General features: G+C 37.4%; 1 protein-coding gene and 1 non-coding gene across 2 annotated transcripts; one reads left to right on the top strand and one right to left on the bottom strand.

Moving 5' to 3' along the window:
* Positions 1-4,777: 4,777 nt before the first annotated feature.
* Positions 4,778-4,884, top strand: LOC128132528 (small nucleolar RNA R71). The gene has a single exon (XR_008230572.1). It is a non-coding gene; the product is annotated as a small nucleolar RNA R71 (small nucleolar RNA).
* An 11,832-nt stretch (positions 4,885-16,716) lies between these two features.
* On the bottom strand, positions 16,717-18,407 carry LOC111887165 (thioredoxin F-type, chloroplastic). Its single transcript, XM_023883323.3, has 3 exons — positions 18,044-18,407; positions 17,599-17,698; positions 16,717-17,018 (listed from the first exon to the last, which is right to left on the bottom strand). The coding sequence occupies exons 1-3, from the start codon at positions 18,355-18,357 to the stop codon at positions 16,884-16,886; spliced, it is 549 nt and encodes a 182-aa protein (XP_023739091.1). The 5' UTR covers positions 18,358-18,407; the 3' UTR covers positions 16,717-16,883.
* Positions 18,408-19,318: the final 911 nt, after the last annotated feature.

Here is a 19,318-nt window from a genome sequence, read left to right on the forward strand (position 1 = left end):
CTCCATTCCTTCATTGCGGGGGACTCCTTCTTCATATTTCTTCACTCGATGGCCATTGACTTTAAATGGCGTGCCATCTCTTGAGATCAATTCAATAGCCCCATGAGGAAACACTGTCTTAACCACAAATGGACCATCCCACCTTGATTTGAGTTTGCCCGAGAAAAGTTTTAGACGGGAATTGAAGAGTAGTACTTTTTGGCCTTCATGGATGTCTTTGCTTTTGATTCTTTGGTCATGCCATCTCTTGGTCTTTTCTTTATAGAGCCATGAACTAGAATAGGCCTCATTCCGGAGTTCTTCAAGGGCATTCATTTGCATTAAACGGTTGGTCTTCAATTCTTCCATGTCAAAGTTGCATCTTTTTAGCGCCCAATATGCCTTGTGCTCGATTTCAACCGGTAAATGGCATTGCTTTCCATAAACTAACCTATATGGTGTAGTACCAATAGGTGTTTTGAAAGCGGTACGAAACGCCCATAGCGCGTCATCCAATTTATCCGACCATTCCTTGCGATTGCTTCCCACCGACTTCTCCAAGATGCGCTTCAAAGCTCGATTGGTAACTTCCGTTTGCCCACTCGTTTGCGGGTGGTATGATGTGGAGAACTTATGGGTCACCCCATATTTCTTGAGCACCTTGTCCAATTGATCATTGGCAAAGTGTGTGCCACGGTCACTAATTAGGGCCTTTGGAACACCAAACCGGGAGAATAGTCTTTTCAAGAACCGTACCACTACCCGTCCGTCATTTGTAGGTAAAGCCTGCGCCTCCGCCCATTTTGACACATAATCCACCGCCACGAGAATGTACTTGTTTCCTTTGGATGTGGGGAATGGCCCCATGAAGTCTATGCCCCATACGTCGAACACCTCGCACACTTGAATGCTATGTTGTGGCATTTCATTACGGGAGGAAATGTTTCCCACCCTTTGACAAGCATCACATTCTTTGACATATTGGGCTGCATCTTTGAAGATTGTTGGCCCATAAAACCCAATGTCAAAGATCTTCTTCGCGGTATAATGTGCGCCATGATGTCCTCCCGTGGGTCCGCTATGGCATTGCTCTAGTATTTTTCGACTCTCCTTTCCGAACACACATCTTCTTATAATCCCGTCCGCGCAACTTCGGAAGAGGTATGGATCGTCCCAAAAGTAATATTTGATTTCTGAAAAGAATTTCTTCTTTTGCTGACTACTATACTCCTTCGGGACGTAATTTGTAGCTAAGTAGTTAGCTATATCCGCGAACCATGGTTCCTCTCCCACGGACACCATAATGTATTCATCCGGGAAGTCATCTCCATCTTTATCTTCTTGCAATGCCGGGTTCTCGAGCCTAGATAAATGATCGACAGCTACGTTCTCCATTCCCTTCTTATCTCGTATCTCTATATCGAATTCTTGAAGAAGCAGCACCCATCGTATTAGTCTTGGTTTGGCATCCTGTTTGGAAAACAAATACTTGATAGCCGAGTGGTCAGTAAAAACAGTGGTTTTAGATAAAACCAAATAAGGGCGAAATTTATCGAAAGCATAAACTACGGCTAACAGTTCTTTTTCAGTAGTGGTATAATTCTCTTGGGCAGGATTCAAGGTCTTGCTTGCATAATAAATGGGTTGAAAATGCTTGTCAACCCTTTGTCCAAGGACGGCTCCTAGTGCATAGTCACTCGCATCACACATGATCTCGAAGGGTAAGTTCCAATTTGGTGCTATAATGATTGGGGCATTAGTTAATTTTTCTTTTAAAAAGTCAAATGCCTCTAAACACTCTTTAGTGAAATTAAAGGGTGCATCTTTTAACAATAATTGTGTTAGAGGTTTCGTAATTTTAGAAAAATCTTTAATAAAACGCCGGTAAAAGCCTGCGTGTCCCAAAAAGCTTCTAATGCCCTTCACATTAGTTGGCGGGGGTAATTTAGCGATGGTGTCTATCTTTGCCCGATCCACCTCAATCCCCTTTTTAGAGACTTTATGTCCCAATACTATACCCTCCTTGACCATGAAATGACACTTTTCCCAATTTAGGACCAAGTCGGTTTTCTCACATCTAGCAAGCATCGAGTCAAGATTTGTAAGGCAGTCATTAAAAGAAGATCCAAATACAGAGAAATCATCCATAAAGACTTCCATGAATTTCTCCACCATATCATGGAATATGGCGGTCATGCACCTTTGAAATGTCGCAGGTGCATTGCATAAGCCAAATGGCATGCGTCTATAGGCAAAGGTCCCACTGGGGCATGTAAAGGTGGTCTTCTCTTGGTCCATTGGGTCTATGGGTATTTGGAAATACCCGGAAAACCCGTCTAAGAAGCAATAATAGCTATGGCCCGAAAGTCTCTCTAACATTTGGTCTATGAAAGGAAGGGGGAAATGGTCTTTGCAAGTGGCATCGTTTAGCTTGCGATAATCGATACACACTCGCCAACCGGTTACCGTTCGCGTTGGAATTAACTCATTCTTCTCGTTGGTAATGACCGTCATTCCTCCTTTCTTGGGCACCACCTGGACCGGACTCACCCATGGGCTATCGGAGATGGAGTAGATGATTCCTGCATCCAAAAGCTTTACCACCTCCTTCTTGACGACTTCTTGCATGTTCGGGTTTAATCTTCTTTGATGTTGCACCACCGGTCTGGCTCCTTCTTCTAAGTTTATTTTGTGAGAGCAGTAGGATGGACTTATTCCCTTTATGTCGGAGATGCTCCACGCAATGGCTTTCTTTCTTTTCTTCAGTACCCGTACAAGCTCTTCCTTTTCTGTTTTGGAGAGATCTGAGGCTATAATTACTGGCTTCTGATTTCCTTCTTCCAGAAAGGCGTATTCCAGATGGTTAGGCAGTGTTTTGAGCTCCAATTTAGTGTTTATAGTGGAGTACTCGCCGAGTGCAGGTATGGTACTCGGCGAGTTCATGGCGGCATTTGCGACTGCTGACTTTTCTTCAGGTGTACTCGGCGAGTAGTTCGGGTCTACTCGGCGAGTAGGGCTTTCAGCTTGGTTTTTGAGTTCTTCATACTCTGCTTCCTCCAACAGTCTTTCAATCTCTAGTAAATCTTTCTCTGGATCAAATACTTCTTCAAAAGCTGCAACCTTGCTGGAATCTTCAGGTATGTCTCCTTTCAATAACTCGTCAAGCATGTCGATTGAGAACGCCGTGTCGTCACTACTCCTTGAGTACTTCATGGCTTGGTCTACCCCGAATGTTACTGAGTCATCCCCAACTCGCAATGTGAGTTTTGAGTCTCTCATGTCTACGATGGCGCTAGCGGTGTTGAGGAAGGGTCTTCCAAGGATGATTGGTACTTGAGGATCCGCCTCCATGTCAAGAATGATGAAGTCAGCCGGGAAGACAAACTTGTCAACTTTCACTAATAGATCTTCACATATGCCTCTTGGGAAAGTAACCGTCTTATTTGCTAAATGAATTGCCATCCGAATTGGCTTTGGCTCTGGGAGGTCCAGCTTTTTGAAGAATGAGTATGGCATAAGGTTTATACTCGCTCCCGAATCAGCTAAAGCATGAATTGCTGCCAAGTTGCCAAATTGGCAAGGTAAAGTTAAGCTCCCCGGATCACCCTTCTTCTTTGGTAGTTTGTTTAGCATGGCTGCGGAGCAATTCTCATTCAATACTACTTTCTGCACCTCTTCCATCTTTCTTCTATTAGTGAGGAGTTCCTTAAGGAACTTTGCGTACTTGGGCATTTGCACGACGGCTTCGATGAAAGGAATGTTTATTTGAAGAGTTTTAATATGATCAAGGAATTTCTGATACTCCTCTTCCTGCTTCTCCTTCTTGGCTCGGGCTGGATACGGCATTGGGGGCTGGTAGGGTTTAACGGGTGGCTTATCATGTGATTTTTCAGATGTACTCGCCGAGTACATAGGTCCTACTCGGCGAGTAGATCTGTCAGATTGTGAATGTTGGTTCTCAGCTTGTGCTTCCGTTTCTTCCTTCTGTGAGTCCTTATTCTCTTCAGTACGAATGGGAGCCAGGGGAGTAATAACCTTCCCACTTCTTGTGGTAATAATGTTCACTTGCGCGCCTCGTGGGTTGTTCTCGGTTTTGCTAGGAAGTTCACCCGGTGACCTTTGGTTTAATTGTTGAGCGAGTTGCCCAAGCTGAGTTTCTATATTATGGATGGATGCTTGCTGATTCCTGAGCATTGTTCTTGTTTCTTGGATAGCAGCATCGTGGTCACTGTGTCTTTTCTCGGAAGCAGCCACAAATTTAGTTAGCATCTCTTCCAAGCTTGGCTTCTTCTCTTGCACCGGCTCCTCTTTTTGGTAGTATCCTCTCCCTTTTTGCCTATACTTCTCCTCCTTGGCCTTCTTGTACTCTTCATAAGGCAGCCACTCCTTCTTTTGTTTTCGCCAGTCTTCTTCATACCGGTCACCGCTCGAATAACATACTTGTGCCTTTTTGTTGCCGTGCTCATCTAAATCACAATCCCTAGTGAGGTGAGGTCCATTGCAGTTTTCACAACCCACCCGTATGGCATGGATAGTTTGATCCATTTTATCCATTCTTCTATCCATGGTTTTTAACATGGCCATGACCGCGGATAAATCTTCAGTAGCAGCATATGCGGTTCCCCTCGTGACATCATTCCTTGGGTTGTGGTATTCTCTAGAGTGTTTAGAGAATTCTTCAATTAATTCTTTGATTACCGGGGGTGGATTCTTCGTAAGTGGGCCTTGTGAGTCTAGCAGCTGCCGGGTTGTAACATTGACTCCATCATAAAAGATGGACACTTCTTGTTGGCTATTTAGATCATGGTGTGGGCAATTTCGTAGCAAACTTTTGTACCTCTCCCATGCTTCATATAAAGATTCTCCAGCTTGTTGTTCAAAGTTTGCAATGGCCTTCTTGAGTTTGGCTATTTTTGATGGTGGGCAAAAGTGATCTATAAATTCTTCCTTCATTTTGGCCCAAGTAGTGACTGACCCGGGAGGAAGTGATTTGAGCCAGTCTTTAGCAACACCCTTGAAGGTTACCGGAAGCATCCGAAGTAGTTGAGTTTCGCGGGTTACATTTGGAATGTTGAAATAGTCAGCAACATCATTTACTTCATCCAAATGTTTGTAGGCATCTTCGTGATCTTTCCCATAGAAAGGTATTTCTTTAAGCGCAGCTAGGATATGACCTTTTAGTTCGAAGGTAGCAGTTGCGGGAATTGCGGGTTGCACAAGTCCCGGGCCATGGTCGTCGCGCATCCTCTTCTTCCATTCCCCCATGGGAATTTCATCAATGTTAGCCATAGTGAATGCTAACTCCTCCTCCGATCCGGTTTCTTGTTCGTACGTTGCCTCCTCTTCTTCCTCGGTCTCGTATCCAATATCTTCTTGGATTGGCTTTTCAATTGTCAAGGAAGCGCTTGAAGCTCCGGATTTGCTGCTCTTCTTTTTTCCGAAAACAGTCTTCAAGTTGGACAATGGTGATTTCTTTGGTGTGCTTGAACTCTCCACGTCCTTCCCTTTGTTTCTTTTCAATTCGGATTCGGGGTCTTCAAACGGGGGTACCAGTGGCGTGTTTGCTCCTCTGGTCATGAAAGTCCTGAAATCAATCAAATATCTTCTTGGATTGACTTTGTGTCATGAAAGTTTTTGGACTCGGTTAGCAATTGTACTCCACCATGTTGATGCCACCACCCCCTCGGGAAGTTCTTTGTAGGTATTTTCCAAGAAGGCTTCAAAGTATTCCGTCATCGTCATATCTTGATCGTAGATGCCCAACCGCCAAGAGAGCTCAACCATGCTGCATTGTCGCATCTCCCCTCCCAAAGAAAATGAGATCGTGTTTGGATTGTAATATTCACTCCCACCTCGGAATGAAATAGTAGCAAAGAATTCCCAGCACAACTCCGCATATACTGGCTCTTGTATTTTAAATAATTGCAGCCAACCATCACAAGTGATGTTGGCATACCCCAAGTTACAATCTTTTACCAAATAGCGAGTAAGTTCCTCTTCCAAGCCGACATTACCCATCCATCCCCAATCCACTGCAGTGGGCAAGTGAATTTCTTTCTGTCGCAGCGCTTCCAACTTGTTTAGGGCTCGAGTTTTGGAGGATTTAGAGGTAATTTGTTGAAAAGATAACCATGGCATATCACCATGGCCTCCTCCTCTTGATGATTGTCCTCTCCTTGCCATGCTCCCTGTAAAAACATAACAAAAACACAACAACAAACAACACCCCATTAATAAAACAGAAAAATTTTTCATCTCTGCAAGACCTACTCGCCGAGTACGCGAGCATACTCGCCGAGTAGTATGAACACTCGGACAGATTCGAAATCGAAGCTGTGTAATCTGCGAATTAGTCCAATTTATCCATAGGGGTTTGTCGTAATTGTGTTTCTAACCACATATGTTGAAGAAATTACACCAAATATCCCCTAATTCATGAGTAAATCAAAGCCCTAGAAATTGTGAAAAACTTCCCAAATCCGAAAATATACCAAATGTGGGGAAATAGGTGACAAAGACTGGACCTTTCATGAAATTAAAGAGTAAAAATGTTACCTTGGTGGTTGAATTAAGAGAAAAAGAAAGGAAATTGACTAGATCTTGAAGAACTCTTGAGAGATGGCTTGAGAGAAACTGCTCGGCGAGTATGGGGGTGAAGTGTTGAACAAAAGCAGTTTTTTTACAGAATTTATTTTACTGGGTTTAAACCGTATACTCGCCGAGTATAATGGATATACTCGCCGAGTACGGAAGCGGGTTGTGAAGTTTTAGCTGAATACGGGCATCTACTCGCCGAGTATAACCGATATACTCGCCGAGTATATGTCTCAGATTGAAAAATTTTAAGTTTTTGCCAATTTTACTATGTGATTTTCTTTATTTTAGCCTTTCCACACAAAGTCAAACACACGAAAGGCAGTGTACCTATCGATTAGCAGTTTAGTTCAGGTAAGTAGGGTATCGAACACAGGGAACGGTAAACAATTAAAATAAATGCTAATATTATTTAAATAAAACAATTAATAGAAAAGGGGTTTTCTCTAGTTTTGCAAGACTAGAAACTTAAACAAACTAATTCAACTAAATAACTAAAGCAACAACTACTTCACCAAATTTGGATAAAATGTTTCTATTTAGGTTCAACCAATTCACTCCTATGGTTATTTAAGTTAAGATAGATTAATTGCTATTGGTTACCAATGATAATAGTTAGGTTCATATTCATTACTCCTAACCCTTAGACAATTAACTAATTTAAGCGTTGATCAAGTGTTTAAACTAATTAATTCCCTAGATTAATTATTTGGGTTAAATAAGATTTGTAATGGTCAATTAAGTTATTAATTCAATTAACCTCTTGTTGGTGGTTTCTCAACAAGCTCACACATTAATCTTCCTATTTTCTTATTAATCTTAGTTTCATAATCATTACTTCTAAGCATATGTTTTAGCATTCACATAGACATATGAGGTTAACAATTAAGTGATGTTCATGCAACCTAATTGCCTTCCAATTAACAGAAAATAGTAGTGATTAATACATAAGGTTCTTTAACAAACTTAATTTAACAAATCACCAATAGACAATTAAACAAAATTCAATAATTAAACCATGGGAGTTCTTTGGTATTCCCCAAACAGAAACAAAAACGAGTTTAGCTCATAATTGCAGTAGAAACAAACAAAGAAACAAAGTTTAAGAAAGCAAACATGTTTAACTCCTAAGTCTAAGTGGTAGAATTAACCTAATTGCTTGAATTCTTCCAACTCTTGAAGCTTAGGGTTCCTTAGCGCCTTCTGAACCTTTTAGTCGCAGCTAATCCTTCAAAAATCGCCAGGGTCCCTATCCCAAGTGATCAGGATTCGTCTTATAAAGATATCTCAAAACAGAGGGTACTCGGCGAGTAGCAGAATAAACTCGCCGAGTAGGTGTATAGTTATCCGTCTTGGATCAGGAATCGTATCTATCTTCTGGAACAATCGCGTGTACTCGCCGAGTAATGCCGAACTACTCGCCGAGTAGGTCATTCTTGGCACCCTTTAATCTTCTCTTGCTTTCCTTTTCTCCTTTTTACATCCAAGCATATCTTTTGGCTGAAAACACAATTCAAAGCACTTTAAGTACCTTTTGTCCAAATTATTCTCATAATTAACCAAAAATAACTAAGAATATATGTTAAATAATTAACTAATTATGCACATATCAGCGGCCTCATTGCAAGATGCAACCAGTAGACATTATTGTTTAGAAATGGGAAGAGATCACCATGGATTTCATTATGAAGCTGCCTCGGACAGCGCACAGAGTTGATTCGATTTGGGTCATCGTGGATCGATTAACCAAGAGCGCACATTTTATTCCAATTTAGGAGAGTATATCTGCAGAGAAGTTGGCTGGCATATACATCAGGGAGGTTGTGGCACGACATGGGGTGCTAGTTTCTGTGGTTTCCAACAGGGATGTTTGGTTTACTTCTAGATTTTGGAAGAAGTTCCATGAGGAATTGGGTACTCGTCTGCATTTCAGCACGACTTTCCACCCGCAGACTGATGGACAGAGCAAGTGGACTATCCAGACCTTGGAGGACATGCTTTGAGTGTGTGTTTTGGATTTCGATGGGAGTTGGGATACGTATCTCCCTTTGGTGGAGTTTTCGTATAACAACAGTTATCACGCCAACATCGATCGACCTCCGTTTAAGATGCTTTATGGTAGGAAATGCAGCACCCTGATATGTTGAGGAAAGGTCGGTCAGTTAGTCATGGGGAGTACCGAAGTGGTACTCAAGACTACCGAGTTGATTCAACAGGATTAGGGTAGACTCCAGACAGCTCAAAGTCGGCAGAAGAGCTATGCTGACAAGCGCCGATCAGATCTAGAGTTCTAGGTTGGGGATATGGTTCTCCTGAAGGTGTCACCTTGGAAAGGTGTCATCCGCTTCAGGAAGAGAGGCAAGTTAGGCCCCAGGTATATCAATCCTTTTAGGGTTTTAGCTCGGGTAGGCTGGGTTGCCTATCACTTGGATCTTCCCGAGGAGCTTAGTTAGATCCATAACATGTATCACGTCTCTTAGTTGTAGAAATGTTTAGTGGATGATTCCGCGGTGGTTCCATTGGAGGATATTCAGGTGGATGATCGCCTGAATTATATCGAGAGATCGGTGACGATTCTTGACAGGAAGACAAAAACCTTGAGGAACAAGGTTGTTGAGTTGGTGAAAGTTCAGTGGTAGCATCGCAAGGGTTCAGAATGGACGTCAAAGCCAGAGGACGAGATGAGGGAGCACTGCCTATGACAACCCGAAATTTCTATCATGTACAATAGATCAATTCAATCAAAATTTGACTCGTTTTGCTATCTTTTAGCACTGTTTAGGGTCTATTTGAGTGTTCTAAACCTAGTACAATCAAGGTAGGAGCCTAGAAATGGGATAACACGATGCGTATCAAGCAAACTCGGGCCAAACACTCCAACATATGGAGTGTGCGGCTGCACACTTGAATGTATGGCCACACACAAGTGTGTGCGGCCGCACACCCATTCCAGCCACACACTCCCACCTATATATATATATATATATATATATATATATATATATATATATATATATATATATATATATATGACCCTTAGTCAATTTTGAACACTTTTTCCACTCCTTCAAAGCTGGAACTCGAATCCTCTCAAGTATCATCCAACTTTTCACTCCAATCTTCAATTAAGTAAGTGATTCATCCTTTGATTAGCTAATACATGACCTTAACTAGCCTTCCCCTTTGATTTGATCCATGAAAACACCTATTTGGTGTTAGATATTCAAAAACACCAAGAACACCTACTAAACTTTTAGGGCCTTATGTACACTTCTAAGCCTCTAAATCGGATATACACTTGCAATAGCTTGATTTAAGCTAGGGACCCGTGAAATATGCATGAAAAACTCCCTTTCTCATGATCTTCAAGTGTGTACGTCCGCACACACCATGTATAGCCATACACACCCCTTTTAGGTCCAAAAATGGCAATGAACTCCATATAAGGCTAACGCATGAAGTAAGAAACTTTCCTAGATGAGTCCTAAAGCCTTAAAATATGTTTTGGCACATTTCATAGGGAGTGTGCGGCTGCAAACACACACCCTGGACGCACACCCTGGCCGCACACACTCAAATATGGTGTATTTTGACCATACACTCCCTTGTATAGCCATATACCCCTTATATACAATCATATATGGTTGTAGCACTTCAATATAAGTTTTTACTAGTCCCTAAGGTGGCCCCAATTCAATAATTAGTTTTTGCAAGCACTAATTGTATATATGTCATTATATGGTTAATACGATTCGTTTGTGCTCAAGTCCGAAATTGACACTTAACTTCCTAAACCGATCTTACAGTCGCGTCACTCACTGCAGGTGAGTTCATACCCCTTAATCAACCTTTCAAATGTTTTTAAATGCTTTTATTGGGGGAATACAAGTTGAATCATTATAGTTATAATTTAAATCGCATGTGATTTATAACTATCAAACAAATGGATTTACTATACTTTTAACCGTTTTGTCAACAAAACTACTTCAAAATGATTATCAAACTCTTTTACATGTTAAACACTTTATAAAACTTGGTCTTAGTTGCCAAATCTTTACTTTAAATTCTTTAAACTTATATATTGTCAAAATCATGTTCAATACATACATAGTTATATAAGTAAGGTTTGAAGGACTTAGGAATGATAACTCGCTTTACTTCTTGTTCCTTGTTTGGTTGTGGACTTAGAGTACCCGGTTGTTTGTCCGAGTGTCATTTGATCCTTAGTTATATATTATGTATATATGTATAGATATAAATCGTTTACATCGGTTCCATCACCTTTGGGTAGCAAAGGTGTATAAACTTACTAAGTCATTCAAACAACATTTCTAGTAAACTATAATAGGTATAGTTTAGAGGTATACTACTTACTATTTTCTAGTACAATGAAACATACAAAGAGTCAGTTCATAATGAGTCAATATATACTATAACAAGAAACAATACCTACACTACACTATACAAAAGAACATACTAGGATGAGAATCAGAGAGAACATACTACACACTAGACAGAGGGAACATACACTATTACATACAATTCATACACACTATATACTATACAAAAGAACATACTATGATGAGAATCAGAGAGAACATACACTACACTAGTACATACAATACATACATACTATAACATAAATGTGAGGCACTACTTCAGGGCATGGCATATCTGTCATGGCTTGTTTTGTAACCAGAGTCTTCTGAAGGGAGAGCGTGAATTCGTGTATAGATCTATACTGGACTGACCGCCCTACACCTTGTTGCTAGCTACAGTGGGACCTGCAGGTCTTCGGGTGATGAATGTCATACCATTTCGACGTCTTTGAGCGTCGTGTTTTACTAGGTCGATCAAGTATGGTTACAATTATATCATATTATACCTTAATTAACAATTGGTTTAAGGTAGTTGCTACAGCAGTAGTTACTATAACATAATACTACATTACTTCATTATTTTCCCCATTACATTTACTTTGTGATCTTCACATAAACGGTAATGTAAAAACTATATTTTATTAATGATAGTCACATTTGGGAGGAATACTCACTTTTACAATAAACAAACATACAACACCTTTGATTCCTTGGTAGAAGGCTACTTTTAGTAGAAAATATAGGATTTTCTAGGAGATACAAACATTTACAAACTTATACATTCAAACACTTACAAACATTTTCATACAAACAATGACACTAAAATGCTTATGAACTCACCAGCTTAAAGCTGATAAACTCTTTCAAAATAACTTGTATTCTCATGTCATCAGTAGACAGGTACCGAGGCCAGCTTTTGAGAAGATGGAGCACATTCAAGACTCATCTTTTATGTTGATTCATATTTTTGGTGTCTTATAAACTACACAGAACACACTTGTATTAAAATACATTATTAATGCAATGAATGATGTTGTTTGCTTGTTTACTATTATTCTGTGTTGTGATACTGTACATGACGTCCTCCGCCCCAGAACGTTTCCGCGATTCCGGTTTTAGGGTGTGACACTGCCCGAAGTTGTTTGGGGCAGCGGACTTCAAGGACGAAATTTGATTCAAGTGGGGGAGAATTATAACATTCGAGTTCTAGTATATTTGTCTTTTTAACCCTTAATGCTTATTTTATTACATTTTGGTCCCTAGCCAGTACGCGGGGCGTACTCTATGAGTACGCTTAGCATACTAGCTCTCCTATTGATCGCGGGTTCACCACCGTACGTTGGGCGTACGTGGGAGTACGTAGGGCTTATGCAAGGATTGGGAAAAACCTAATTTTTAGGGTTTGTACCCTCTTTAAGAAAGTTACATTGCTTTGGTTGTATCTTTTGGTTAGACTCCACTCCCCTAAACCCTAAGAACGAGACCCTAGTGCCTTTTGTGAATTTTGGAGCTTAAAAGTGAGTTTTGGTGGTGTTTTTAGTGATTTGAAGGAAGAAGAACTCTTGGAGATTGCCTTGGGGTAGCTTGAGCTTGTAGATCCAGATTCATCATCATCTTTTCAATCTACTTGAGGTATAAGGTTCCCTACTTGATTATTCATTATGCTAGATCTAGTTTAGGGCCTTGTTTATGCATTTTTGGGTCCATTAAGCTTGTTTGGGAGTATAGGCTACTCCAGCAACTTGGGATGTTAGATCTTAGCTCCATTGAGGTCCCTTGTCCATAAAAATGTAATCTTTATGAGTGTTATTTGTCCATGAAAGTGTTAAGATTCTTATTAAGCTTCTTTTTGAGTGTTAGATCCCATTAAGTCGTGCATAGGTTTAAAGTTGCCAACTTTATGTGTTAACCTTCTAGAATCAGATCTGAGAGTTTGGCATGTTGGCTTAACCGAATAAGTGCTTAATGAGTGGGGTTGGCTATATGTGGAGTACTCGGTGCGTACTCAGCTCGTACGTTGAGCATACTTGCCCCGGAAGGAGTACACAAAGCGTAAGCCTGAGTACACCCAACGTACTCAACTATTTTACTTTTGGGTTGACTTCCTCGGGTTTGGGCCATATTTTGGGCTTTTAGGGTTTGGGCCTTGTTGGGCCATTGGACTTTTAACTTTGGGGCATAGACTATGGACTTTCTTGGGACTAGGTCCATAATGATTTTTGGGCCCAATTTGGAAGTTAGGCCTTATTAGGCCTTAGGATGTCATTTAGGAATTTGGGCCTTTTGAGAAAATGAGTTGGGCCTTGGTTTTGGGTAAGTAAGAAAAAGGGTAGATTGGTCTTTTACCCTGGATATTGGACAAGAAGCTTAAATTCTTGATTATGGGTCGAGATCCAATTATTAATTGGATATTATTAGAGGTGAATTTTCTCATTGGGTTTAGCGGGCCGAAGGCACCAATGTTGGTCCATGGTTTACTATGATTAGGATGCTAGTTGTCTACGTAACTCTTGAATGTATGATATTGATATGTATATCGGGCGGGGCCTGGTGACTATCATGTATGCTATTTATCTATGTTATTATTGCACGTGTTTATATGAGTATATGTTTATATGTATACCGGGCGGGGCCGGATGATTGATAGATCTGTTCTGAGCGGGGCTCGATACCGGGCGGGGCCCATTATATGTTTGATATGTATGCTATGTTGTATTTTGGGGAAGTCACTAAGCTTTGTGCTTACAGTTTTCAGTTTATCTTTCAGATACTTTTGGTTCCAATGGGAAGAGTTCGGGATGACTGCATTGTACACACCACATTGTTCTGCGTTTTCTTTAACTCTGATGTACTTGGATATTATTTGACACACTCTGATTTTCACGTTGGTTTTATGATATTGATTGGGTTGATGATTTATTTAATATAAAAATCGAATTTTTTTGTCTTAATTTTTGGGTCGTGACATTACTACTTTTCATTGGGTTTAGTTTTTAAGAATTGCTCTAATACTTCTTACATGATCATCCTCACAACCATGTTTTACCCATCATGGTTAAAAAGTTTTGTTTTGTTGTTCGTTCTTTATCGATTAACTTAAATTTTTTTATTTTTCATGTAGATTGAATAATTGTGCAACCATGCATGTTTTTTTGAATCTGTAGAGTTTATTTTTGTTTTATGGATCCTTTTCAACATGAATTTTAACTTAACTTGTGGCTGAACCGGGTGACTTTGCAGTTTATTATTTGATGGATTATTTTCTTCTAAATATGCGAAAGAGTTTGTTAATATTATTTTCTTCTAAATTAGCAAGAAATGTCAAAATTTAAAGGTTTAGCTTTACATGTGTTTTTGGGTTTAATCGTATTCATGTGTTCAAGCAATTGAATTACGATGAATTTCTTTTGCATGTCTTTCTCACAATGTTAGTGATTATTTGATCACATACAATCAGAAATAACTAGAAAGAACTGATTAATCAATTCTTCTAGTTTTAATACAAAACCATAAATAGGCAAGTTATCACAAAAATAAGTTCCTTCCAAATTCATTAGCTTACATATTAACATGTAAATTCCTCTGTCTCTTTCTAAAAAAACATGTAAATTCCTTTCTTACAACATAAATCACCCTCTGTATAGTTTTTCTTTTTGTAATTATATTGTATTGAAATATTAGATGTTTTTAAATGTGCAATTATTAGATGTTTATGAGAAATTAAAATGAAATATAAATTATAATTGTGATTATAAATTTTCAAGTGTTAGTATACATTACAATGTTAATTGAAATTTAGAGTTCTTAACAATAATAATATACATGACAATGCTAATTAAAATTTAGAGTTCTTCTTGCCGATAATAAATATGATATTGTGTTAAAAGTTTAAATATCAATATCACTTCAAAAAGTAAAAAATTATAAATATTCGTTATTCGGTTAATCATTCATATCATACAATATGAATAGTGACCAAACCGGAATACCATATGTTTTACCTGTTTGATTACCAAAAAAAAAAAAAAAAAAAAAAAAAAAAAAAAAAAAAAAAAAAACCTATTTGTTGGAAAGAACTACTCGCAACCCTTGTATCGCTCGAATTTATCATTAGGATATACATAACTAATCGTTAAAAAGAAACGATTCACTAAAAGAAAATTATTCGGATTTATCATTAGGAATTTCATATTAGATTGGAATTGGTGAATCTTTTACCTACCTTAATAAATTTACAATTGTGAATTGTATTTTGGATCCTGACATTGAATATAAATTTGGGTTAAAATATTAAAGATTTATATCAACTAACTAAAACTATATCTCTTAATATAGATCTTTGGAAACAGTGATGCTCGTGTTGCTCAAACCTCCACTCAAAACTCAAGTTTCACTCTCTTGTCGATTCTATCAAAAAAAAAGCTGACAGGTCCATACTACATGGACTGGATGCGCAACCTGAAGATGACTCTTCGCGTATGAATGTAATTTAAAAAAATCGTCTATGAGATGTGATTAACTCTCTTACTTGGCGTATGAATGTATTGTTTTGTATGTACAAGAACATATTTCAAAGCGTTGGCTTTAAACAAGTTATACTAGTCCTTTTTTAAATCGATTATTTGTATCAAATTTGTCAAGATTGAGATGCTACTTAAGATCATTTTAAATTTTGTAATATTGTGATCGTAAGATCGGATCAGGATAAGAAGATCCTATCAAAATGAACTCTTATCCAAATCTATCTACAAGATATTAAGTCATTGGCAAGGCTACACTATCATAAGGTGGGTCTTTTAATTAAAAAAATGTATTAATTAAAAGAAAAATAGATATCTTTGAAAAAATATTTTGATTCAGAAAGCATATATTTACGACGTATAGTTACTTAAACATCGACCAACTAAATGAAATATGTAAGAAATGATCCTTTATAAATAACAAGACGAGAAAAAATTTTGAAATATCTTTGTGTTTGGCAGCTATATCTTAGCTAATAAGTTTAAATTCATTTAGTGGTGTCGTCTTTTTATTATAAATTGATTTATGCGATTGTTTATAAAAATTTAATACATATATTTATTAAAACCGGTATTCTGAAAGGTCCTCGTTAAACCGGTATTTTTTGCAAATCGGCTGGTTCGCCCCTTATTTGCTAACAAACAGTTTTTTTGTGATTAAAAAATGATAACCTGAACGGTTCTCGGTTCAACCGATTGAACCGTCGATTTGGTCTAGTTTTAAAATTCATGCTTGTATTGGTCCATTTGAACTTGCCTAGTGAACTAGTGATTTTATATTCTAGACTCGCAACTGTATTAAGTGTGAAGTATATATTATAACTTCATGTTGATTAAGATGTTGATAGTGGAATCAACTTTAACTTCTTAAAAATAAATCATGATTTTTGTTGCTTCAAACCGTAAAAATTAAGAAGAAAACATCTTATCTAGAAAAAAATCAATTTGATCATATACAACTGAAGACATAAAGATCACAAAGGGATTATTATGAGTGCATTATGTCTAATTCGAAATGAATTAATGAAATAGTGACACTTTAAATGTTTTCTTGCAACTTGCGATGCTCGATTACATGTTGAACAGACGAATTTTTAAGACTCGACTATACAATAAAGTAAAGAGATGAGATCGGGATCATAATATGATTGGGATAGTGTTTCACTTGTAGGATCTTAAAATCTTAAGATCTTAAATGTTGTCAATTTTTGAGACTTGGGCTAAGATTGATGATTCACTTGAGATCAAGATCAACAACCATGCTTTGTATTATGTGGAAAAACATTAATATATATAACATACTAGATTAAATATTGTCCTATTAAATTAAAACAACTTACATAGATTAAAAGTGGAATAACAACCTCATTTCTTAAACATTATACACAAATGTACCATAATCATGTATATATCAACTTGATCTAACCTCCTCGATTGCACCAACTAATTTATCAATTTTAGCCCCTGTAACCTCTTTTACAACCTTATTATCTTTGAGAATCTTGAAAGTAGGAACCACTTTTATTCCTAACTCTTTTGCCAATGCCTGTTATTCATCAAACGATATTCACAATATTCAGTATATATGTGATGGGTCTTTGTTTTATAACTTTATATCCTTTAGTTTATCATTTTTTTTAAACTTTATTGATACATGTTCAAAATCTTTTAAAAAAAAAAAAATCATTCCCGAAGGGAATGGTATGTTATTCCTTTGATTTTTGTTAATTTTTAGTTCTTTTAAGTCAAGAGATGTTTTTTTTTACATGAAAAGTTACAATGTCGCTTATTTAGGCTTATGTAGTTTTTTAATGACGCGAATTATTTTGAAAAAATAAATCAGTACTTTAATTTAAGTAAAAATTTGTTTTTCTAAATAACTAAAGGATAGTATTTGTGTTTTAACTTGTTAACTATCATTATTATTATATAGTATTTCATAGGGTTAAAATTATACATTATATTTACATATAACATAAAATATTTACATGTTTACCATGTCAAAAAAGCTACTGTGTTTCAAAGCTTTTTCACATTGCTTGTAAATTTACAAGCACAATGTATGCTTTTTGGTATGATAAATGATGAGCATCAAAAAGCTTATTTTGGATCAGTTAAAAACTGACCCTGTTATCTTGATTGCAGTCAAGCTTTAGGAAGACGACATCAAGGTACTTCTCGGCTAGTTGTTTGTATTTTGGAGCAATCACCTTGCAAGGACCACACCTGTTTACGTTTCACGAAGAATTAAATCCACAAAATACCTTAATTTCGCAAGCAATCGAGTAAAAAAAATCACTATGTTCACGATTCAATTGTATACATACAAAAGAGTGATGTTGAATGAATGAATTCAAACAACAAATTTTGCATAATTTCGAGATATCAAAATTGAACCAGTGGTTGATAATAATGAGAACGAGACCTTAATTTTTGAAAGTTTACTTTACTGGATCTAGAGGATAAGATGATAAGAGTACTGAGTACATGTACTATAATTGAAGAACAGTAATTCAATTTTAGGAAAGAAAGAGTACGAATTTGAATTTGAGTTTAAGCTGATTTACTAACCATTGAGTGTACATATCGAGAACGACCATCTTATCACCGGCGGCATTGACCAGAGGCCAAAACGTGTCTTGACTAACCTCCGTCACCTGGCCGACGACCACCGTGGGACCGGCGGTTTCCAAACTCGATCTCACCGTCATCGACGAGCTCAATCCTTTCCTGTTTCCGTTTTTCTTATTTGCAATCATCAGAGACGGAAACTGGTGAATGTCTCCGGCGACAATGGATTGTTTTGCGAAACATGACGGCAATGAGCTAATCGATGACGATGTCGATGGAATTGGCCGGCAGATTTGATGAATTTGCAACGCCATTGTAGGCTTGGAGCAAGTGTGTGTAGTATCGGAGTGTGTGTGTGGGTGAGAAATGTGCAAGTATTTGAAAGCTTTGGAAGGAAAACTTGATCGTACGATTGAGATGTGAATTTACGAAAGTATCCTTGATATTGATTTGTTTGATGCGAATATCTTGAGGGCAATTCTGTGATGTTTTTCTTTGTGAGAAATTTCTTGTGGCTAAAATGCATCGTCAATAATGATATGCTAGATAGTAAATAGTATATTCTTAAATAACATGTTAAATTTTATCAAGGGGTATATGGGCATATGGGGACCGATTGCAAGGGAAAAGCCCAAAAATGGAAAAAGATAAAATCCTCAAAAGTGGCAACCCATTTGGTTGACAAGCCTCAATGCAACCAACCGAAAGAAAAATTAAAAACAAATTATTAATAATAATAATAATAATAATAATAATAATAATAATAATAATAATAATAATAATAATAATAATGTTATATATTTGATTGGCTTGTATATTAAGATTAGTTGATTTATATATATATATTTGGTTGTGTAGGTGGAAATAGTCTATTTTTAAGTAATCTATTTTCAAAAGAGTTAGTCTATGCTCTTTCAACACCATTTCTTCGATTTTGGAGCATTGTATGCATTAAACTAGTCTAGGAAAAACTTATATATATATATATATATATATATATATATATATATATATATATATATATATATATATATATATATATATATATATATAATTGAATGGAAATGAGAATGAAATTTAAAGAGTAAAATGGAATGGAATTGAAAAGAATATGTGTGAATGAAATGATATGAAGATGGTATTTATAATGGTATAAAGGGGGAAAAAAGAAAAAATGGGAAAAAAATGTAATCATTGGAGCGGGTTTCACAACCTGCATTAACCTTCTGTCTATTGTGCTCGATTCATCTCATCGGCGATAATTTATGCTACGTG

The sequence above is a fragment of the Lactuca sativa genome, chromosome 2, assembly GCF_002870075.4.
Source record: "Lactuca sativa cultivar Salinas chromosome 2, Lsat_Salinas_v11, whole genome shotgun sequence".
Lineage (NCBI taxonomy): Eukaryota > Viridiplantae > Streptophyta > Magnoliopsida > Asterales > Asteraceae > Lactuca > Lactuca sativa.

Bases quoted from the DNA above. Each gene is read 5' to 3' on its own strand.
- LOC111887165 (XM_023883323.3), bottom strand. From the start codon at position 18,357: ATGGCGTTGCAAATTCATCAAATCTGCCGGCCAATTCCATCGACATCG. The intron at 17,699-18,043 runs GTTAGTAAATCA...AAACGTAAACAG, and splicing joins CTCGATATGTACACTCAATG to GTGTGGTCCTTGCAAGGTGA. The intron at 17,019-17,598 runs GTCAGTTTTTAA...GATGAATAACAG, and splicing joins ACTGCAATCAAGATAACAGG to GCATTGGCAAAAGAGTTAGG.